General features: G+C 41.4%; 1 protein-coding gene across 4 annotated transcripts in view; it reads left to right on the forward strand.

Moving 5' to 3' along the window:
- The window catches only part of CARMIL1 (capping protein regulator and myosin 1 linker 1), a 376,378-nt gene that overhangs the window by 203,488 nt on the left and 148,764 nt on the right, over positions 1 to 24,126 (forward strand). For all 4 annotated transcript variants that reach the window (XM_040353821.1, XM_040353823.1, XM_040353822.1 and 1 more), the window contains exons 9-14: positions 3,347 to 3,422; positions 3,538 to 3,626; positions 9,746 to 9,840; positions 19,829 to 19,915; positions 20,193 to 20,296; positions 23,181 to 23,258. In XM_040353821.1, the coding sequence (XP_040209755.1) occupies positions 3,347 to 3,422; positions 3,538 to 3,626; positions 9,746 to 9,840; positions 19,829 to 19,915; positions 20,193 to 20,296; positions 23,181 to 23,258 (529 nt within the window). The remainder of the gene's footprint in view (positions 1 to 3,346; positions 3,423 to 3,537; positions 3,627 to 9,745; positions 9,841 to 19,828; positions 19,916 to 20,192; positions 20,297 to 23,180; positions 23,259 to 24,126) is intronic.

The raw sequence follows: 24,126 nt of genomic DNA on the forward strand, positions 1-24,126 counted from the left end.
GGGACTTTTAAGTTTACAGGTATAAAAAGCAATGCTAGCATGGCGGTACCACACACAGTAGTAAGTGGCAATTGTGTCCTATTATTGATTGGCATGTTGCGGGCCAGTCCAGTGATTGTTAATCAAGATGGCAGACAACAGTGTTAGTGCATGCATGGAACAGCATGTGGTTATGAAGTTTCCTGTGAACAAAGGCATGAAAAAAAAAAAAATATATATATATATATATATATATATATATATATATATATATATATTGTGACAGGAAGTCAAGTAAATCTGTGGGTGTTGTCACAGACGGGACATACATTTCTGCCTTGTTTAGACAAGACACCAATTGCTATTAGCCGTCGGCTGCAGAAGCAGCCAGAAAAGGTTTAAGGGCGTTGGAAGACTCCAGCTGTTCAGAATGAGTCAATTAAGGCCTCCAGAGGATTACCACTGATTTGCTGCTTGCTGAGGCTTTCTGAGTAAGGAGAGCAGTACTGAAAGTCTTCTGAGGAGGTGAGGAGAGGATTGATTTTTCTGTGTGATAAAAATCAAAAGACTATTGTTTTTCTGCTGTATGACCAGCACTGTCTGCCCAGCACTAGGCTGAGCCAGACTGCATAGATAGGTTCCTGTGTGGAAGGTAGACGCCCAAAGTGGCCAGGGTTTATTTTATGTTTGATTTTGTTCATGCTGTTTGGATGCTTGCACTTGTTTCCAGCAAGATGAAAGAATAAACCAAAATCGTTGTTTTCAACCGTCTTCGACTGCCTGTCTGTATAAATTCAGTGTGTGGTAAACCCATCCAAGGGGTCACACACCCCGCTACCGAGCTAACCCCTTACAATATATATATCTGATAGATAGAGAGAGAGAGATTTATATTCCCAAAATGGCCTCATAAAGCTTCACCGAAAATTGACAAATTTGAGAATCTTCACTGAACTAAAAAAGAATATATATAAAAAAACATAAATTATTATAATATCCTATCTATCTATCTATCTATCTATCTATCTATCTATCTATCTATCTATCTATCTATCTATCTATCTATCTATCTATCTATCATATGTATGTGTGTGTTTTAGTGAGACATCATTATTGCATGATTGCATTCAAGGTCAGGAGAAATGCCTTGTTTATGTAATCCTGTTCGTAGACCTTGATAGGGCACGTGCCAAAGTAATTTATACAAATTAGCTTGTATGACATCCTAATTATATGTCTTGTTACTAGTATAACAAGTCGACTGATTTAAAAAAGAATAGCATTCCCTGAAGCGTTCCCTGTTGAGGAAGGGACATTTGACAAGACGTTTTCCTACTATTGAAAAGGAACACATTTACATTTTCATATTGGCAAGGTCAAAGATTATGCACATTGCTTTGTTAGGCAATGATCAGGATATGACAAGCTGTAGTGGCAATTAAATGAAAGACTTGTGTAACAATCTTTAATAAGTGTTTTTTAGTTTGTTTAACCTGTGCTTTAAAAACCAAGCTAATTTATGAGTAGCTGATGTTTACAGAGTTGTTGCAACTTCCTCTTTCATTCAGTAAAACACAGTTTATTTCCATTGCTGTTAATAAATATGTTAGAGTTTTTTCACGTTGCAACAAGTTACATTGCTCATACTGACCCTAGTATTTAATAATGCAACTTTTAAATAAGGCTAGAAAACAAATAGAAATTCAATCAATGTTGCAGATTGGACTAGTTGTGGTTGCTGCTGACTACCATATCTACAGTATTTAGATTCACTATGCAATTCACAACCTGCACATCTAAACAATAGGGTTAAAGCAAAGGTCCACCCTAAAAAAAATGTTTTACATTAGCAGTCTCCTTGAAACCTATTAAAAAACATTTGGCGAAAAGACATTTTCTGACACCTTTTGTTCACATGTATCATTCAGTATTTTTTGCTCTAAAATTATTTTGAACCCCCAAACATATATATATATTTTTAGATCAGAGGAAAAGGAAAGTCAGAGGCCCTAGAGAATAAATTGGTGGGTTTTGCAATTTTTTATTTCAAACACGATTTTTGGGGAAAAAATATACTTTCCAATTTTAATGCAGATACAATTCGTAAAAACTCTTCAGTATGTTGTTATGAAAAGGTAGATACTGACACCTAATTTATTATTTTTTTAATCTGTCCAATCCCCGTTCAGGACCAGGTTTACCAGCACAGATGCATACCTGTCAATTAGGATGCAGCAGCTGAAAGCATACAGCTACAATGTGACATCCATGTGGATGCACGGTCTCAATTGCACCTGCGTGCATTCAGGGCCGTGCACCTACACACATGTCATATTGGGTGCAGCATCTGTGCCCCTGCTGTCGCTGCAAACAAAAAAACGGCAATGTGACTGCTGGTACGGAGATTTACACAACACCTGTGCATCCCCATGCCAGTGAAAGACCACCCTGCATGGGGCATGAAATAAAATGCCCCATAAGTATGAGGTCTTACTTTTCAAAGTAAACCAATCCTCATTAATGAGTTACTAACTTTGCAAGAAAAATGTTCAGACTTTGATATTATAAAGGCAATGAACCTATTTTTTATAATCAAGTGGTATTGTCACACACAGATGAAAGTGATGATTATGTTTAATTTGATATTTGACTTATGTTTGACATGTTACATCTCTTTAGTAAATGTTAGATTGGTAAAAGTATTTATAATCATGTAGGAAAGTAGATAATTTCTTCAAACAAATGGCAACTGCCCCAACCTATAAGGCCCCGTACACACGACCGAAAAACTCGATGGGCAAAACACATCGTTTTGCTCGTCGAGTTCCTTGTTCGGCTGTCAAAAAACTCGTCGAGCCAAATGTTCCCATTGCCCAACGAGGAAATAGAGAACATGCTCTCTTTTTGGCTCGACGAGTTTCCCAATGGGTTTCTCGGCGAAAAGTGTACACACGGCCGGTTTTCTCGGCAGAATACGTCTCCCATCGAGTTTCTTGCTGAATTCTGCCGAGAAAACCGTTTGTGTGTACGGGGCCATACTGGCCTTAACAGCAAGGATCACATGGAAGGCCGACACATGTCAAACAACCACAAAGAAATTCTCAGCTCAACTTACCAGCCAGCTTTAACAAACGGAATATTGCAGTCTACCAGTTCACGTTAAAAACAGGGGTTTAGTTTGCACATAAAAATTAAGTTTGGTTGATTTTTAACTTTTTGAGTATCTCGAATCAACTTTTTCATAAAATTACAAATGTGTTATCTGTTTGCAGCCATTCTTTAAATATGTATATTTTATTACTGTATTTTTATCCTATTGCAATTTACTGTAGTAGTATAGCCACTTTTTTTGTATATTCCTCTACAGAGATTTGATACCTATTGTAGCAGCTTTAGAGTACAATCAATGGTTTACAAAGCTATCATCGAAAGATCTGAAACTGGTAAGAAACATTTTCATGCTTGAAAGACATCTTCCAGAATGTTTCATACATATTGTATATCTAGTGTTTTTATTGGTATGTGAGCTGATCTGTCTTAATTTAACTTACTTTCCAGTCTAATGACGTTTGTGATCAGATTCTACGTGTGGCAAGCAGGTCTAGTCGGTTGGAAGAGCTGGTTTTAGAAAATGCTGGACTTCGATTGTAAGTGTGTTTAAAAGCCTCTTTAATTTGTTTGAGAACCTTTTAAGTGGTTACTAATGATGTGATTATAAAACAAATAACTGGTAGCCAGATCTAGTTAAAGTGGTTCTAAAGGCAGAAGGTTTTTTATTGCTATAAACAACTTTTTGAAAAAAACACAATGGAGGTCATTTACTAAAGGCATATCCACTTTGCACTACACGTGCAAAGTGCACTTGAAATTGCACTGAAAGTGCACTTGGAAGTGCAGTTGCTGTAGATCCAAGGGAGACATGCAAGGAAAATAAAAGACAGCATTTTAGCTTACACATGATTGGATGATAAAATCAGCAGAGCTTCCCCTCATTTTAGATCTACCCCTCAGATTTACAGAGACTGCACTTTCAAGTGCACTTTTTAGTGCAATTTCAAGTGCACTTTGCACTTGTAGTTTGCACTTGTAGTGCAAAGTGGATTTGCCTTTCGTAAATGTAACACTACCCCCGAAGGAGCTGCTGGTTTGTTTTGGGTGGCATGTTACCTTTATTCCTTTGCCGTCTAGGGTACACAATGAGAGCTGAGAAGAACTGCAATGTCCACACTTTAGGTGTCTTTTCTGTGCTTTATTACCCAACGGGGTAAAATAATAAAAGTAGTAGTTGAAGAGGTAGAAAGGATAGTAGGTAGTCAGGTGTATAAATTTGTTCGGAAACAATCCTGCTTCCAGCGATAAACTCTCGTCGCCACTCTAGCCAGAATGGGTACTGTGCACCTGGATAGGCCTCTCTCACCAGCCTAGCAGCCAGGGTGTCACACGGAAACTTTAGTAAAGTCTCTGCCACAGACCTTCCCGAAGGTGGAGATGTATTCAGTCCAGAATCCTTCTCAACACAGGATTAAGCACCCAGATCTCTCTTGAATAATCTTGGGTAAATTCAGAACTGACAGGCGACCATAATTCAGCCTTTCAGTAATGGTGCGTTCTTCGATGAAGTTCAAGGCCTCTACTGAGATACCAGCCTCGTGCTTGGTGCTCTCCCAGACAGGTTCTTCATCGGGCGGCTTCCTCCCTCAGGACGGACAGCACAGGACCATTCTGCAATTGTAGACCCAGTCTGACTACCAGGCCTACATAGATCACAACCCTGGACCAACGTGGTCCCGGAGCCAGAAACACTTGAACACGCACCCCCGGCCATGAGGGGGCCACACATGGGGGTGGTGGGTCGACAGACCAGTGATCGACGACCGCTAGGGAGGTTAAGTACTCTACCCCAGCATTCACAGCGAGGCGATCAACCCCCACAGATTGGCTACTGAGGAAAAACACCCAACACACCCTGACTTGACTGCTGCAACCTTCGGCCTAGGGTGGTACAGGCACCCCAGACAACAATAGTGGTCACTCACAGTACAGCCATGGCTGGAACGGAGGCCCAAATTTGACAAAACAACACGGCCAGAGGCAACTAAATCTCTGACCACCCTCTAAATTTAAGGCAGCACCAGCTATGAAAGTTGCAGGGCACTACATAAATAACCCACAATATCTTTTACTTTTTGCTATAATAAATATACCAATTTAAAAAACAAAATCCTCAGCTTAGGCCGATATGTATTCTTCTACGTATTTTTGGTAAAAAATCGCAATAAGCGTATGTTTGTTTGGTTTGTGCAAAATTTATAGGGCCAAATCCACAAAAGAGATACGCAGGCGGAACTGCTGTTCCGCCTGCGTATCTCTGTGCCTAACTTTGGGAGCGATCCTCAAAAGGATTTTTCCCAAGTTAGGCAGAAGATCCGACATCCGTAATTTAGTTACGCTGTTGAATCTTCGGATGCAGTACCGCATCCGCCGCTGGGGGCATTTCGAGTCGAAATCCCTCCTTGCGTATGCAAATTAGTACTTACGGAGATCCACAAAGCTTTAGGCATTGTGTGATTTGCGTAAGTTACGAATTTGCTTGCGCAAAACTAAGGTTGGTTTTATATGGACTAACTTTAGTAGACCATGCAAAACCATACCTTTTTTTCGATCGCCGCGTTTTTTTTTTAAATTTGATTTTTTTTTCCCGTCGCGTAACTTTTTTTTTTTCCCGTCGCAACTTTACGAACCCGTCGCTATCCACAAAGCCCGACGTAAACTACGTATGCACGATGCACGTCGGGAAAAATGACGTCACACGCATGCGCAGTCCGTCCGGCGCGGGAGCGCGCCCTAATTTAAATGGGAATCGCCCATTTTAATTAGGGATCGCTTGAGATGCAAGGAGATCAGCTACACTGGCGCAATTTTAGAGGTAAGTGCTCTGTGGATCGCTACCAAAAATACTAAAATTGCGCCAGTGTAACTTTTCTGCCTAAAACTAAGATCCGCAATTTCTTTGTGGATTTGGCCCATAGTGTCTACAAAATAGGGGATAGATATATGGCATTTTTATTATAATTTCTTTTACTAGCAATGGCGGTGATCTGCGATTTTTATCGGGACTGCAATATTGCAGTGGACAGATTGGATATAAAATCGTGCTCATATGTTTAGCTGGTTAGTGTTCATGGAGGAGGAGGGAGGGCGTGGGCTGTCATTTAACAGAGTGTATACGCCCACATGTGTGACTCAATCACATGGGCTGCTCAGATGTGATAGGGAGAAAATGCTCAGCATAGAAACTCACTGAAAACTGAGCATGTGCACTAGCTGCCAACTGTGCAGATAGAGAACAGCATGATCACCCAGTTTTTTTGCAGAATACAGAAAATAAATTCCATATTGACTGAGTAAATATGTACAGCATTTATTGATAGTTTTTACTTATATCGGTTTACTAACACTTTAAAATATGTGTATTATACAGTAGGTGAACCCGATTTTGTGTCAATCTCGCTCTCTTTCTCGGCGAGATTGAGCACCTACGAGCCCCATCGCGGGAGCCAGCGCCGAGCTGGCTTGCCGCGATGGAGACAGAGCCGTCATAGAAGCGACGGGAGATCCGACTTGGATTCCCGCCAATTCTACACGTGTGCGGCGTTTGCTATGAATCCTGAGGGGGAAGTCCCCGCCGGATTTTAAATAAAAATCCGGCATGGGTCCCCCCCTCAGGAGCATACCGGGCCCTTAGGTCTGTTATGGGTTGTAAGGAGAGCCCCCCTACGCCGAAAAAAACGGCGTAGGGGGTCCCCCTACGATCCATACCAGACCCGTATCCAAAGCACGCTACCCGGCCAGCCAGGAAGGGAGTGGGGACGAGCGAGCGCCCCCCCCCCCTCCTGAGCCGTACCAGGCTGCATGCCCTCAACATGGGGGGTTGGGTGCTCTGGGGCAGGGGGGCGCACTGCGGCCCCCCCACCTCAGAGCACCCTGTCCCCATGTTGATGAGGACAGGGCCCCTTCCCGACAACCCTGGCCTTTGGTTGTCGGGGTATGCGGGCGGGAGGCTTATCGGAATCTGGGAGCCCCCTTTAATAAGGGGGCCCCCAGATACCGGCCCCCCACCCTAAGTGAATGAGTATGGGGTACATCGTACCCCTACCCATTCACCTGCAAGAAAAGTGGTAAAAACACAAATAAACCACACAGTGTATTAAAATATTTTATTAGTCTGCTCCGGAGGCCGCCCCCTGTCTTCTTTATTAGCTCTTTTACCAGGGGGGGCTTCTTCTTTGACGTCTTCGGGTGGGTGGGGGCCGCCGTCTGGTTCTCTTCCACTTTTAAAAAAGCCCCCACCCCCCCGGCGGGTTTCCTCCGGCGTCTTCGGCGGGGCTCTTCTTCTTACGCTATCCCGACGGGTCTTCTCCGCTATCCGGGGGGTCTCGCCGCTCTCCGCTGTTGACTCGTCGCACCCCGGTTCTTCGTCTCGCAGTCCGGTCCCTTCTTCCGTGCTGTACGTCTTCTTCCGTGCTGTGAGTTCTTCTTCCGCGCTGTGACGTCATGTTCTTCACTTCTCTTCTTCTCCCGATGTTGACTCGCCGGTCCAGGAGGACGCTGAAATGACGGATGCGCGCCTTGCATCGGACCTATATAGGCCTCACAGTCCCATCATGCTCTGTACCTACCCATGTGATACCTACAGTACCCACGTACAACCCATAACAGACCTAAGGGCCCGGTATGCTCCTGAGGGGGGACCCATGCCGGATTTTTATTTAAAATCCGGCGGGGACTTCCCCCTCAGGATTCATAGCAAACGCCGCACACGTGTAGAATTGGCGGGAATCCAAGTCGGATCTCCCGTCGCTTCTATGACGCGCTTGCTGGGATGTGCTGTCACTATTCCAGTGAGTGCAAGATGTCGGCGAGATCTCGGCACCCTGTCGCCGAGTATCAGCGCGACGCTGTCGTGCTAAAAGAACAATATCACAAACACCTACTGTACACTGATATTCCTCTTTGATGCATTTGCGCCCTCAAAATCTGTTTCACTTTTGTAAGGAATGAACAAACACAAATTTACGGTATAAAAGGCAAAAAAAGTAAACATTGTAGATTACAAAATTGTAGATTACTGCATATACTAAAATAATAATAAGAGTACATACAGTGACTTGAAAAAGTATTCCTACCAAAAAATGTAAATGTATTTTATTGGGATTTTATGTGATAGACCAACAAAAAGTGACGTGGAATTGGAAGGAAAATGATAAATGTTTTTTAATTTTTTTTACAAATAAATATGTGAAAAGTGTGGCGTGCATTTGTATTCAGCTCCCCTGAGTTCAATACTTTATAGAACCCCTTTTGCTGCAATTACAGCTGCAAGTCTTTTTGGTTATATCTCTACCAGCTTTGCACATCTAGAGTGAAATTTTTGCCCATTCTTCTTTGCAAAATAGCTCAAGCTCTGTCAGATTGGATAGAGAATGTCTGTGAACAGCAATTTTCAAGTCTTACCAAAGATTCGCAATTGGATTTAAGTCTGGACTTTGACTGGGCCATTCTAACACATGAATATGCTTTGATCTAAACCATTCCATTGTAGCTCTGGCTGTATGTATGTTTAGGGTCGTTGTCCTGCTGGAAGGTGAACCTCCACCCCAGTCTTAAGTCTTTTTCAGACTTAGATTTTCTTCTAAGATTGCCCTGTATTTGGCTCCATCCATCATCCCATAAACTCTGACCAGCTTCCCTGTCCCTGCTGAAGAAAAGCATCCCCACAACATGATGCTGCCACCACCATGTTTCACGATGGGGATGGTGTGTTCAGAGTGATGTGCAGTGTTAGTTTTCCGCCACACATAACGTTTTGCTTTTAGGCCAAAAAGTTCAATTTTGGTCTCATCTGACCAGAGCACCTTTTTCCACATATTTGATGTGTCCCCCACATGGTTTCTCGCAAACTGCGAACGGAACTTCTTACAGCCTTCTTTTAACAATGGCTTTCTTCTTGCCACTCTTCCATAAAGGCCAGATTTGTGGAGTGCACGACTAATAATTGTCCTGTGGACAGATTCTCCCACTTGAGCTGTGGATCTCTGCAGCTCCTCCAGAGTTACCATGGGCCTCTTGGCTGCTTCTCTGATTAATGCTCTCCTTTCCCGGCCTGTTGGTTTTAGTGGACTGCCATGTCTTGGGTAGGTTTTCAGTTTTCCATTTTCAGATGATGGATTGAACAGTGCTCCATGAAGTGTTCATAGCTTGGGATATTTTTTTTATAACCCAACTCTGCTTTAAAGTTCTTCACAACTGTATCTCTGGCCTGTCTGGTTTGTTCTTTGGCCTTCATGGTGCTGTTTGTTCTCTATTGTTCTCTAACAAACCTCTGAGGGCTTCACAGAACAGCTGTATTTATATTGAGATTAAATTACACACAGGTAGACGCCACCCTTTTCACATATTCATTTGTGAAATTTTTTAAAAACCATTTATATTTTTTTGATTGTTACATGACAAACGCACTATAAAAGTTCTCAATGCACAAAAACATAATTACTGCATATACTATTTTGTTTGGAAATATACAGTGGGTATACAGTTTAAAAAGTCTATGGTTTATTTTCCAGAGCAAGTCACGAATAAATATATTTTTGTAAAAGTATATTCCATCTGATCACCAGAAAGCTGTTGCCGGGGCATGACAGATTACCCCCAACTTCTTTCATTATGCAGACCGTTTTCATATCTTTGACCTGTTTTATTTCTACAGAGATTTTGCACAGAAGTTGTCCAGTGCCCTTGCAAACAATCCAAACTCAGGACTTCATACTATAAACCTTGCAAATAACCCTCTAGAGGATAGAGGTACAGTAATTGAGTTTTTCTATATATGATAAGAGGATTTGTGCTCATTCTCTTGGCTTTGCCTCTGTAATAAAGTATATTGCTTCATTTAATTGTATTGTAAATATGTTGTTCATGCATGAGTGATAATTCTTTTTTGTACCCGCTTAAAGATTGCCTTATAGGTCTCTTCAGATGCAGCAGCTTAGAATTAGGTTTCACTGAGATTGTTGGCCTGTCTTTTTATAATAAACTGGTATACTATTATCCTCAGTGTATACATGCTGAAAATTAGCGTAGCTTAAAGTGGTACCATAGGTTCAGTTTTTTTTTTTTTTTAACATGTCAAACTTACCTTTACTGTGCAGTTCATTTTGCACAGAGTGGCCCTGATCGTCCTCTTCTGGGGTCCCACTGCGGCTCCTCCCCACAAGAGCTAACCCCCTCTGGGAAACTCTCCCGAGGCGGTTACCTTGCGAGCACGCTCCTGTGTGATACAATCAGCGACCATAGCCACCGAGTGTATGACTCTGGCGCGCCGCGTCATTGGATTTGATTGACCGCAGTGGGAGCCAATGGCTGCGCTGCTAGCAATCTAACCAATGAAGATCCGACAAGCCATTTGGAAAGCGACGCGGGATCGCGCCCATGGAAGTTCGGGCCTCAGGTAAGTAAAACGAAGGCTCGGGGGGGGCAGAGAGTGCAAGGTGTTTTTTCACCTTAATGCATGGGATACATTAAGGTGAAAACACACAAAGGTTTATAACCCCTTTTAAAGGGGTTGTAAAGGTAAATATTTTTTCACCTTAATGCATCCTATGCATTAAGGTGAAAAAACATCCGACAGCACCGCTCGAAAGTCCCGCGCTCATCCCCGTCATCCTCTTTGGTTTCCCGGCCTGGCTGTTGATTGGCTAGGTTGGACGGATTGATAGCAGCGCAGCCATTGGCTGGCGCTGCTGTCAATCACATCCGATGACGCGGCGTGCCGGGGGCGGGGCCAAGTGATACAGTCAGCAGCTATGCCCGCTGCTGTATCTCGGGAGCGCGCCCGCAAGAGCTTTCCACCATGCGAGCTCGCTCACATGAAGGTGGAAAGCTCTTGCGGAGGGGGAGCAATGACAGCTGCCTAGGGACCCCAGAAGACGTGGATCGGGGGCCACTGTGTGCAAAACGAGCCACACAGTGGAGGCAAGTATAACATGTTTGTTATTTTTTATTTTAGTTTTTTAATTTATCTTTAGTGTCGCTTTAAGTCGAAATGCAGATTGCCAAATGTAGATTTTTTTATTTTATTTTTTATTTTTAAATCTGAACTCCAGGCAAACCACTAAATACGCAGTTGAAATACATGTATGGTAATTTCAGATGTTTGTAAATCAGTTTAGCCAGTTGTGTGATCCAGGCATCCTGCCAGACAGCATGGCAATGTTGTGGACTTTTCTCAAAACTGCACTGCAGTTAAGCAATAAGTCTAGTCCAGAACCCACCTCAGCGTGTGACCAAATGGTGAAGCAGAAGCACATTTTTGGTTTCATCCCTGAGTATTCCCTTCCTGTAAGCATGTACAAAGTAAAAGAGCCTTGATTTTCTTTAAATGCTGTTTCTTCCTCTTACAGAAAACAAATATAGAGACATACTGTGCCTTAAAAAAGTATTCATACCCCTTAAAATTTTCCACATTTTGTAATGTTACAGCTAACAGTGTAAATGTATTTTATTGGGATTTTTTTTTGATAGACCAACACAAAGTGATACATAATTGTGAAGGAAAATGATAAATGTTTTTCAAATCTTTTTTTTACCAATAAATATCTCAAAAGTGTGGTGTGCATTTGCATTCAGCTCCCTTTTTGCTCTGATACCCCAAACTAAAATCTAGTGGAACCAATTGCCTTCAAAAGTCCCCTAATTGGTAAATAGAGTCCACCTGTGTGTAATTTAACCTCAGTATAAATACAGCTGTTCTGTGAAGAGGTTTTTTAGACCCCTTTCACACTGGAACGGTTTTCTGGCGCTATTGCGCTAAAAATAGCGCCAGCAAACCAACCCTAAACAGCCGCTGCTGTGTCTCCAGTGTGAAAGCCCCAAGGTCTTTCACACTGGAGCGGTGCGCTTGCAGGATGGTAAAAACAAGTCCTGCTAGCCCCATCTTTGGAGCGGTGAAGGAGTGGTGTGTATACCGCCCGACTGAAATTGGCGGTAAAGTGTGAAAGGGGCGTTGGACAACCTGAGTGAACAAACCACATGATGAAGGCCAAGGAACAGACCAGACAGGTCAGGAATAAAGTTGTGGAGAAGATTACAGAATGGTTAGGTTACAAAAAAAATATCCCAAGCTTTGAACATCTCACGGAGCATTGTTTAATCCAGCATCCGAAAATGGAAAGCGTTTGGTACAACTGCAAACCTACCAAGATATTGCTGTCCACCTAAACTGACAGGCCAGGCAAGGACAGCATTCATGAGGGAAGCAGCCAAGAGGCCCATGGTAACTCTGGAGAAGCTGCAGAGATCCACGGCTCAGGTGGGAGAATCTGTCCACAAATCTGGCATTTATGGAACAGTGGCAAGAAAAAAGCCATCATTATTAAGTCCGTTTGCAGTTTGTGAGAAGCCATGTGGGGAACACAGCAAATATGTGGAGGAAGGGGCTCTGGTCAAGAAATAGACTGCTCCAGGTAATGAAATCCCTCTGCTCCACTACCTCTGCACATGGAAAGGATGCTAGCCCTGCATGCATCAGGAAGCATATGGTGAAAGATCTGGATGGCCGCACTCCCATAAAATCACCTTTTATTGATCCATAATCTAAATATGACAATCCATGCAGCAATGGGGGTACAAATGTAGAACAGCTAATGTGTTTCACACCTTCCCTGGTGCTTAGTCAGATGAGACCAAACTTGAACTTTTTGGCCTAAAAGCAAATCGCTATGTGTGCTGGAATGCTAACACTGCAGATCACCTTGAACACACTGTCCCCACCGTGAAACTTGGTGGTAGTAGTATTATGTTGTGGGGATGCTTTTCTTCAGCCGGGACAGGGAGGCTGGTCTGAGTTGATGGGAAGATGGATAGACCCAAATACAGGACAATCTTAGAAGAAAACCTATTGGGCCACTTTCACACTGAGTCGCTTTACATGAGTTTTAGCGCTAAAAATAGCACCTGTAAAGTGCCTCTCCTGTCACTCCAGTGTGAAACCCGAGTGCTTTCACACTGGAGTGGTGTGCTTGCAGGTTGTTAAAAAAAAGTCTTGCAAGCAGGATCTTAGGGGTGGTTTAGGAGCTGGCAGCGCTGCTTAGGCAGTGGCACTTTGCGAGCACTGTATAGAAAGGGCTCCTGCGCTATCGGGGACTGCAGCTAGGGGACACTGCTGCAAACACCTGGTAGTCTGTCCTTGCCAGAAAAGTGAAAATATATAATGAGGTAATGGTGTCTGCGCTGTGAAAACTAAACAGGAAGAAAGAAGGTACAAAACTCACAGCGTGAGTAAATGGACCATTAAGTGTAATGTGTATCTAATAATGAGGTGCGTGGTGGACAAATATATAAGCAGAACAGCATAAACTATTAGTGCAAACTTAGAAGGTGCTCAAACAAGCATATAAATGAACACAATGTGAACCAAAAAACAATACAAATGGTTACAAGTGATGACACATAGCCGTGAAATATCAAACACATAGTGCAAAAGTAAAACAAAATGGCATAAAAAAATGTTTATAAGAAAAAAGAGTCTTGTATAACGGTGCTCCCAAAGAAAAAGTCCAAACTTCAGTGTTGGGGGAAAAAACTTCAGTGCAAACACCTCCTGTGGTTCCTAAATGCTCACCTCACGGCTATAGCACGGACAGCCAAACAAAGCTCCACAGGGGTAAACTCAAGTAGATGCAGCAACGTTTATATGTAGCTGAAGGACTCAGCGTCAGATTGACATGTAAAGAAAACAGTAGAAGAATAATGGCATAGTACTGTGAGGGCACTTGGGAATGGAAGATGAATCCCATAGACATGCACTCACCTAGAGGCCATGAATAGTGGGCCTATCTCCAACGAACGCCGAGTTCGTAAGTGGTCCTGTGTGTATTCCTGGATATCTCCTTACTACTTCCTTCTCCTCCCGGCTTACAGGTGTGGATGGATATGTCCCTCAGAAGGTGTAATTACAAGGAGAAACACCTTCTGAGGGAGCACTATTAACCCCTTCTTTGGCTGCTAGCGGTCGAAAAGTGCCACTAAAATGATGGTAAAGCGACGCTTAAACTGCCGACACTCTCACCACCCTAGTGTTAAAGTAGCCTTAGAGTCTGTTAAAGACTTGAAACTGAGCTAGAGGTTCATCTTCAAACAGGACAACGACCCTAAACCTACAGCCAGAGCTACAATAGAATGGCTTGGATCAAAGCATATTCATGTGTTAGAATGGCCCAGTCAAAGTCCAGACCTAAATCCAGTTGACAATCTGTGGCAAGACTTGAAAATTGCTGTTCATAGATGCTCTCCATCCAATGTGACAGAGCTTGGGCTATTTTGCAAAGAATGAGCAAAAATGTCACTCATTAGCTGTGCAAAGCTGGAAGAGACATCCCCAAAAAGACTTGCAGCTATAATTGCAGTGAAAGTATTAAGAGGCCGAATACAAGTGCACACTTTTCACATATTTATTTGTGAAAAATGTTGAAAACCATTTTATCAATTTTCATTCCACTTCACAATTATGCGCCACTTTGTGTTAGTCTATCACATAAAATACATTTACGTTTTTAGTTGTAACATGGCAAAATTTGGAAAATTTCAAAGGTTATGCATACTTTTTCAAGGCACTGTATTTGACTACTACTGCTAGTAAAAATACATTTGAGTGTGTGTTTTTTAGATCTGCTTTGAATTCCCATATATGATTTGGTTTAACAAACGCAGAAAATTATGTATAGAGTTGACACAAAAAGCCGTAATTTACACTAAGCACTGAATCATTTACATAGGTCCTGAGACTGCAGTATGTAACTACAGCCACATTTATGTTATGTATTACAGGTATTTATATAGCGCTGACAATTTACACAGTTTATTGCACACTCACGTCAGTCCGAAGGAGCTTAAAATGTAAGGTCTCTAACACACACACACATATATTTGGACAAGAGTCAGTTAAAAGTGGTAGTAAAGTCTCTTCTCGCCACTTGTACATACCTACAAGTAAGCTTACAATCAGACTTACCTGTAGGCACAAGTATCACCTAAACGTTCAGTGTTTAAGAGATATTCACATCACAATAGCCGATAATGTCACACGTGCATGCGCACTGATGCTGTGCATTTAGGGCACACAGTATACTGCTGAAAGCAGAGCGCCATGCCATCATCGAAGCCCCGGCTATTCAGACAGCCTAAAGCCCACAAACCCGTTAAGAAAGCCGGGTGAAGATGAAAGCACTAGGGGTTCTGCAACAGCTCTGCGCTGAAGGGCTCTGAATGCAGGTAAGTATTGTTTTTTTTTTTGGACGGTTCACTACTGCTTTTACATACTGGTTAGTATTGGGAGCGTGGCGAGGAAACCTGAGCACCCACAGAATACTATCACAAGCACAGGGAGAATGAGCAAACCCCTTGCAGGAGATCCCAGTGCTGCAAGGCAGATTTGCTAAACTTCTGAGCCACTGTGCCCCAGTGGATATCTGACACTTGCAAAAACATGGAAAATCTGCGCAGATATTGTTCTGTATGGGAACAAGCCAGGCACCGTAAATAAAAGCTTACCATGATTGGTAAAGATGTGTTCCATTCAAATAGCTATTGAAATACATACAGCATATGTGAATTGTTTTTTTTAACCTGCCGATGGATTTGTAATACTCAGGTCCTTCTCTTTCTGTGGTTAAGGATCTATCCCCAGCCTGCTTATTGTTGAAGAAGCAAAAACTAAAGGATGAAGTCATCACTCTTGTCTCTTTTAGTAAGAGCCAACTGACAACACTGGACAATGCAATAGAAGCTGCGTGGCTCACAAAGCTTGTCCCTTTCTCTTCCAGTCTGAGTCCAGCTGTGCTGAACATTGAGGTTGCATTCACACCTGAGCGTTTCAAAGTCTTGTGTTTTTTTACAGCGATTTAGATGCGTTTTTTCCCACAATTTTGTTCAGGTCACCAATGTAAAAGTCAGAAAAACGCCTGTAATCCTGTCCCAAAAAGCTCATGTTTTTTTGCGCTTAGGGCGCTTTTTAGGTGTTTTGCTTCAGGTGACAAAACGCTCAGATGTGAACAGGTGCCATTGAAATGAATGGGATTTTGCTTGTTTGGTGTTTTTCAGGCGTATTTTCTGGCATTTTATGAGCTGAAAACGCTCAGGTGTGAATGAAGCCTAAAAATGAAGCAAATTTCAAGACAGAATTGGGGTATTTATAGCCAGCTTTATTTAAAATGACTGTATTTATCGGCGTATAACACACACAGGCGTATAACACGCACCCTAGCTTTAAAAGGAAAATTTCAGGAAAAAAACTTTCCACAGCCTCCTGCGTATAACACACAGGCACAGTTTACCCTCTATTTTCAGGGTAAAAAGTGAGTGTTATACGCCAATAAATACCGTAATTTCAAGAAATGGTTTAACTTTAAAGCTGCACTCCAGGCAGATATACCAGACACCAATTAATGGGGTTATGTATGTATTAAAAATCTTTAGAAATATTTTGAATTTAAGTAGTGTAAGTATCTGAATATAACTTGACACCAGTGCAAATTATTTCCTGTAGACTAGAGCAGTGTTTCTCAACTCCAGTCCACAAGGCACCCTGACAGGTCATGTTTTCAGGCTTTCCATTATTTTTCACAGGTGATTTGATCAATTTCACTGCCCTAGTAATTACCACAGCCATTTCATCTGAGGGAAAACCTGAAAACATGACCTAAAAACATGTAGACAGAGAGGTGGGTGAGCAGAGGATTGAGCTGCTGCCCATTGGTGACCTGTCAGACTGGGGGCAAGCAGGTGACAAAGCTGTATTGTAACTCTTTTTCAAATATGGATCGTTTGGACCACTTGCCAAACTATGTTGTCAGGCAGGGCTGTGTTGTTCTCAGGACTTGATGGACAGACATTCAAATCATTTGGCATGCAAAATGACTCTAATATTCTTGTTTATAACTACGTATTTTAGCTTTTTTACCTTGAATTCTGCTTTAACCACTTGACCTCCAGAAGATTTAACCCCCTTCATTACCAAGGCACTGTTACTTTAACTGACAATTGCATGGTCACGCAGCGCTGTACACAAAGTGTATATTGATTGGTTTGAGCGAAAGCTATAGCGTTTACAAACTATGGTATAGATATACTTAATTTTTATTACTAGTATTGGCAGTGATTAAATGTTAAAAAATAAGTAGCTATAAACATGGAAATAAATTACTACAGTGTATTTGCACAGTAAGTATTCAGAATATTGTCTTTACTTTATATAGACTGCCGAAATTGAAGACAAAGGTACACTTACAGTTCCCACTTGCGTGTTTTAGCACTGTATTAACCGATGTTTTGAAGACAGGCTTTTGAATTTTACTTTGATCATTTTGGATTCTTCTGGAGCTTTATTCCACTGATGAATTCCTCCTCCTCCTCCTTAAATTTCAAGCCACCTCTCCCATAGAATGCATGAATGGAAATGAAACAAGACATAATTAACTTGACAATGAACTAAACGGCTTGGAGGTTGATAAAGGAGGTATTGATATTAGTTATTATCTAATAAGTGGATCTAAGAAAAGATTGCACGTCATTTTATCTTTATAAATTTGTATAGGAGTGGGAGTTATCCTTGCTGAATGTCAGAGGAAAATATATCCTTTCAAAAAAGGTTGAGATCTTCAGCATGTAGTAGTTAATTTTTTTTTTCTTTTTCTGGTATTACCTATGTATTTTTTTTTTCTAATTGTTGGAAAGTAATTTTTTTTCCATTCATATTCATCTGTATTTTTCGGATTACAAATGTCTAGATGTGGGTGCAATCCAGAACCAGCTAACAATGGTTTCGAGAGATCAGAATTCATGTGTCATACTTTGCAATAATGGGGATAGATGTGTTTTGGTATGCAGTGCGTGTTTGGAGTGCAGATCTTCAAAGGAATCCAACTACCAGCAGACAATTTCATCACATGTCTGATGGGGCAACCAACACCTGATAAAGGACCTATACTCAAAAACCCTTTGGCTATATACTTGCATGTTTACCAAAAAAGTGACATCTACATAACAGACCATTAAAGTGATACTAAAGTCTTGTTTTATTTTTACTTACCTGCTTTGTGTAATTGTTTTGCACAGAGCAGCCCATATCCTCCTCTTCTCAAGTCCCTCTTCGGTGCTCTTGGCACCTCCCTCCTGTTGAGTGCCGCCACAGCAAGCAGTTTGCTGTGGGGGCACCTGAGCGAGCCGCAGCTCCCGGTGTCCATTCAGACATGGAGCCGCAGTCCGGTTCCGCCCCCTTTCTCTCCTTATTTGCTAACTGACTTTGATTAACAGCAGCGGGAGTCAATGGCGCTGAGTTGATGTCTCAGCCAATTAGGAGAGGAGTCCTGGGAAGCCGAGACACTCTTTCAACATCTCTGGATCTAGATGGACCTCAGGTAAGTTTTAATTATTATCTGTGTCAATGGACACAGGCAATGAGGCTCAGGGTTAGGATTGCCACCTCATCCCTTTAAACCCGAACACTTATGAATTACACAGGTTCTGAGGCTGATTTAATACAAATAAGGCACCAAGTAAGTTTAATTACCAACTTAATCAGCTACAGGACCTGTGTAATTTAATATGTGTTTGTTTTAAAGGGATGATGTGGCAACCCTACTCAGGATAGAGCCCACAGATGTGCCACGATAAGATGTGGCTTCCTATGGTGGCCCACCAGGAAGAGAAGGAGCCAGGAGTGCTAGTGGGGGACCCGAGAAAAGTAGGTTTGGGGACGCTCTGTGCAACTCAATTGCACAGAGCAGGTGAATATAAACCTATTTGGGGAAAAAAATGAAAAAAAAAACGTTACCATCACTTTAAACTAAAATATATTCAAATAAACCTGTTCAAGTTTCCCTATTAAAATATGTGAAAACCGTATTTTTAATCCAACTTCAAAATTGAATATGCTTGTTTTTTTTTTTCTGATGTGAAATACATATCCTGCTGAAATGAATTGGTGTTATCTCAATTATGTAAAAAAAAAAATTCTACCTCACTGTATTGCAACTAAATGTGTTAATTTTGGGTGAAATTGTTGTCACTGCTGATCCGTATCAGTGTTATTATCCATGTGTATACAGAATTTATAAAAAAAAAAAAAAAAAAAAATTAAAATCCCTCTTCAAAATCTAGATGTGTTTGCATTGTTAAATCTATCTATAAAACAAAATGTGCTCTTTTTAATGCTTAGACCAGATGCAGTTGGCATTTGCTGCTGGATTGCTTCACATAAATTTGCACTTGTTACCTGTTACTGCCTGGAACTTCCAAATTCCATATAAATTCCATATAAACTCCAATTCTTTTCCAGTAAACATGAGTAAATCGAGCCCTATATTTTTGTTTTAGTTTTCCAGAATTATTATTATTATTATACAGGATTTATATAGCACCAACAGTTTGCGCAGCGCTTTACATCAGGAAAGACAGTACAGTCACAATACAGATCAATACCGGAGAAATCAGAGGGCACTGCTCGTTAGAGCTTACAATCTGATTTATTAATGGCTTTAAGGCTCAATATTTATGTGATTCTTTACAGATCAGACAAATCTACATGCATTAATTATTTTGCTCATCTCTATTCCTGTTTCCTTATACTTGATGCAAAGAAAATGACACATGTTGTCCTGTATCCACAGAATGTCACCATACTTTTCTGTTAATTATGTCATTCTATCAGTACAAAACATTGGCTATATATAACTTACCTGCATGTACAGTAATGCATATGTATATCAATGTTTTTCCTTTGTGTTCTCTTTTGCAGGTGTATCTTTTTTAAGTATACATTTTGCCAAACTCCCCAAGGGCCTGATGCACTTGAATTTATCAAAAACCTCAATATCAGCCAAAGGTATCATTATTTAGCTTTTATTTTTTATTTTTTGAAGACATAGGTTGATTATGAGGATTTTAGTGCAATTATTTTGTATTTTTTTACCTCCCGAGCTTTATATCACATCTTTTTAATAACTGACACATAAAAATTAGCAATCATACTTACCTGGCTCATCCTCATAGCTGTGTGTGTAATTGTGAATTTGTTAAATTCCTTTATCATGTAGTGTTTCTGTTTTGCAAGCTATAGCTTTACCTACCTCATTTAATTGTGTTTCTGTTTGTATCTCTAGGAGTAAATAGCCTGTCCCAGTCACTAAGTGCAAACCAGCTGATTGCCAGCACCCTTACCCACCTTGACCTCTCTGGGAATGTACTCCGTGGAGATGACCTTCCTGTATGTACATTTAATCTCTGGTTCTGTCTTAGTTTTATGTGACAAATTTGTATTACTTTTATATCTATGTGACATTAAGGTCCAACTCCTCTCAAATTCTTGTTTTAGTTTTGGATGGGGTCAGTAGCATAAGTAGCATAATTTTTTAGTATAGTAGAGAAGGGTTAGTCCCAGTTCTATTGTTGTTGATGTCCTTCCTGGTGGTAAGCAGGACTGGAAGTGAGTGGAAATCTCTGCAACAGGGACACACAACAATGGAAACCTGACAGTGACTTGTCCATCTTCATTGTACAAAACGTAGAAAAAAAAATCAGTATGGCAAAATTGGGCACTACCAGTGGTGGTGTTGAAACTGGAAAAAACTGGAAAAAAAATCTCTCTTCCCATTATTTTAGAAAAACACACTGCTCCTGAGCTTCCACATATGACTTAAAAATCTAGTTTACGCTACAGCCACCAGGAGCATAGCACATTTTTCACAATATTAGAAACTTCTATTGTTTTCAGTCTCGCCTGTAAGCATAGGTGTGCACCCCAAAGCTCAAACACACATGAATGCCACCCACTGTCACAGGGAGGGGGCTCTGGTGGTGGGAGACAGTTGATTGGGAGCATATTACGCTACATCCTAAATAAGAGTATAATGTGTTCCTAAAGTTGAACCTAGCCTTTTTAATATAATGGGGGCATTTACACTGGACACTGGCATCCACCCACCTGATGCCACCCCCTGGATAATGCTAATTCACATGGGGTGATTAGGGTGTGGCCGGGCTTATGCCTGTTGATGAGATTTCTCCCCACCTCCTTATGGCCACCATGAAAAGTGTTCTGAATCATTCCAATAGAAGTACAACCCGCAAAAAGGCTTTTTTTTTTAAGCCATTTGTGTCCCAGTTTGAGAGATTTATCTTCACTTCCTGTGCTGTTTCAGGGACAGGAATTATGTCTCTCTGTGAAGAAACAGACAAAGGTTCTAACCCTTCCCCACGCTATCCCGAATTTAAAAAAAGTATTTAGATGATAAGTAGCAGGTTTAAAAGTAAGAACATACTTCTGTTGCTTAAAAAGCCCTTTCTTGATGCACCTTGGGAGCCCCTCAGTCTTGGCTTTCAGCATTTAGGTTTGCTAAAATCTAGTGTCGAGACACCTATCCCGTCATGAGTGTTTCTAAATGGCATTTTCATTGCATTGTGGGAAGCAGTGGGCTTGGTTCCAAAAAGTGGAAATTTGCATATGAATATAGGGGCTTTCGAGGAGCAGTGAGAATTTTAGGCTGATAAAGGTACTAGCATAAAGTGCAAAATCCCTATTTTCCCACCAGCTGTTTGTTTCATATTTGACAAATGTACTGTAATATTGGGAATAATGTTAGAAATAATTTAAAGTAGGGTATTTTAGAAATAAGTAGTCTTGTGTAATTCTCTGTGCCCAAAAAGCGATAAGAAGCACATGTAGCTCTCAGGTTCTTTTGATGATGGTCCCAGAAGCTTCTTAGCAGTTGCTTTGTAGCTGTCTCTAAATGCATGAATATTATATAGTTTGCCATATGCATTTTGCAAGAAGAGTTTACATAAATGATTAGTAATCTGTCTAACATTAATGCTAATAAAGGCACATGACTACTGTTTTTTTTTTTCACACCAATTTTCTGTGATAATTATTTTGAAGCACTAATTGGCAGCAGTAGGGTTCCACACTGTTCTTCCTGGTGTGTATAGTGCAAAAGTTACTACTGAATGGTATTGTTGTGGTTAAAACGTAACTCTGGGCAAGTTATTAATCTTTACCCATACTTCCTGTCCATAAAAACATTGCAAGCATGAGTAATTCAATGATCTAGTTTCTTAGTAAAGTACCTTGTAAAATTCAGTGTACTGGGAACCACAGCTATTCTCAGGCTAGGGGATGAGGTATTAGAGAATCCCCTATGCCACTTCCTATAACTGTGCAGGGCAAAAAAATACAATTCCTAGGCAATGGGATTTGTTGCCATCAGTGGAAGTGAATGTGGGCAAGTTTGTTGACACTGCTTTGCTAGTCACAGCTTATTGGGCAGGATAGAGCCTGAGGCTGAAATGCTGACATCCTCCCTATACAGTCAGCATCGCCACTGGTAAAGGTAAACTGTGGGGATGTTGCGAGACTGGTGACCCAGGGCAGAGCCGGGACAAGGGGTGGGCAGGAGGGACAGCTGCCCTGGGCACTGTGGTATTATGTGAGGTGGGGGGGCACCACAAGGAGATTGGGGGTGAGGATTTATGTTGGGAATTTGGGGGGTAAGAACTGTTCTAGGAGGGTAAATTTGGGGAGGTGTTCTAGGAGTGATGATTTGTGTTGGGATGGGGGAAGAGGATTTGTGCTAGGAGGGGGGATTTGGGGGGTTTGTGCTATAAAAGTAATATGGTAGAGGGGAAATATTTTTTGGGGGGGGGGATTTGTGTAAGTAGGGATGATTGGGGGGTATTTGTGCTAGGAGGGGACATTTGTAGGGGGATTTGTGCTAGGGTGGAGGGTTGGGTGAAGGGGAATTTGCACTGGGGAACAAGGGGAACAATTTGGCTCTATATTGCCCTGGGCTCGAGATAACCTTGTCCCGGCACTGACCCAGAAACAGAGTGGCACAGTGGCCTCCAGTCTTACGAAGAAGAAATAAGGTGATGGCGATTTCACAGTGGCTGCAGCAGTGCAGTAAACAAGACCATATTTGTTGATGGTCAGAAGTGTGATTTCTAAAGACGCTTTAAAGCTTTTGCCCAGAGTTCAGTTTTAATGTCACCCTCTGCTACCTAATGGATCTACTGTAAATCTGTCTAAGTCTTGCATTTATTTTGTCTGAAAAACATACATTATACAAAGTAATCTCGTTCTCTTTTTTTCCTAGTACTTGTACAGCTTTTTGGCTCAGCCGAATGCTATTAAGTATTTGGATTTATCGAACACCGAGTGTTCTGTTGACATGGTAATCATTATATTACTTGAATGTTCATCTAACAGTTACTTATTTTAAAAAAATTATATTCTTAATGCATATCTAATATAGGATTATATTTGCACATATCTGCAACATATTTGCCTATATCTAGTTTTCCTTGCCTGCTCCCCAAGCACCACTGAATACTCCTTTTTTTTTCTATAGTTTTACTAACACATGTCAAAGTTGCAAAACTGTGCTTAGGCAGACATTAAGATTTATTTTAAAGAGCTTAAAGGTATTGTACACATTCAAAGGTTTTTGTTTTAACTAGGTAAGTGTGTTTTTTTTCCCTGTGTCGATTGTTTGCCTTACCTTGTAATGTTGGGCTCACATGTTGTGGCTGCAGTTTGTAGTGTCATAGCTGATTGATCCCCCTCTGTCCATATATTCATTCACCTAGCTTGTCCCCATTTGCTAAAGGGAGAAGCATCTTCTTCTTCTGAGTTACACAGCGTCCAATCCATGCCTTCCCATTTTTTTCCGTGTGGAGCACTAATGTTGCAGTGCTAATGTGATGAAAACCCATTTCTTCCAGCATGGTGATCTCTCTGTTAATTGCTTTGCCTCCTTGTGTCTTTGTCAGACCTATTTACTATTTGACTCTGACCTACACTACACTGAGAGACTCAGGAAGTGTCAGTTCTTGAGAGGGGTAATGCGGCTTATATTTTCTCATATCTTTAAAGTGGATGTAAATCCGATTCATGAAATTTGAGCTGGGCACATATATCTTCAGATTGGCAGAGCCCTGAACTATTCAACAATCAGCTCTGAAAGTCTCTCTCTATGAGGAGAGGGGGTGTGTGCCTTTTCTCCAATCGGCTGGCTTGGCTGTATGCTCAGGCTTCACTGC

Source organism: Rana temporaria, chromosome 5, assembly GCF_905171775.1.
Source record: "Rana temporaria chromosome 5, aRanTem1.1, whole genome shotgun sequence".
NCBI lineage: Eukaryota > Metazoa > Chordata > Amphibia > Anura > Ranidae > Rana > Rana temporaria.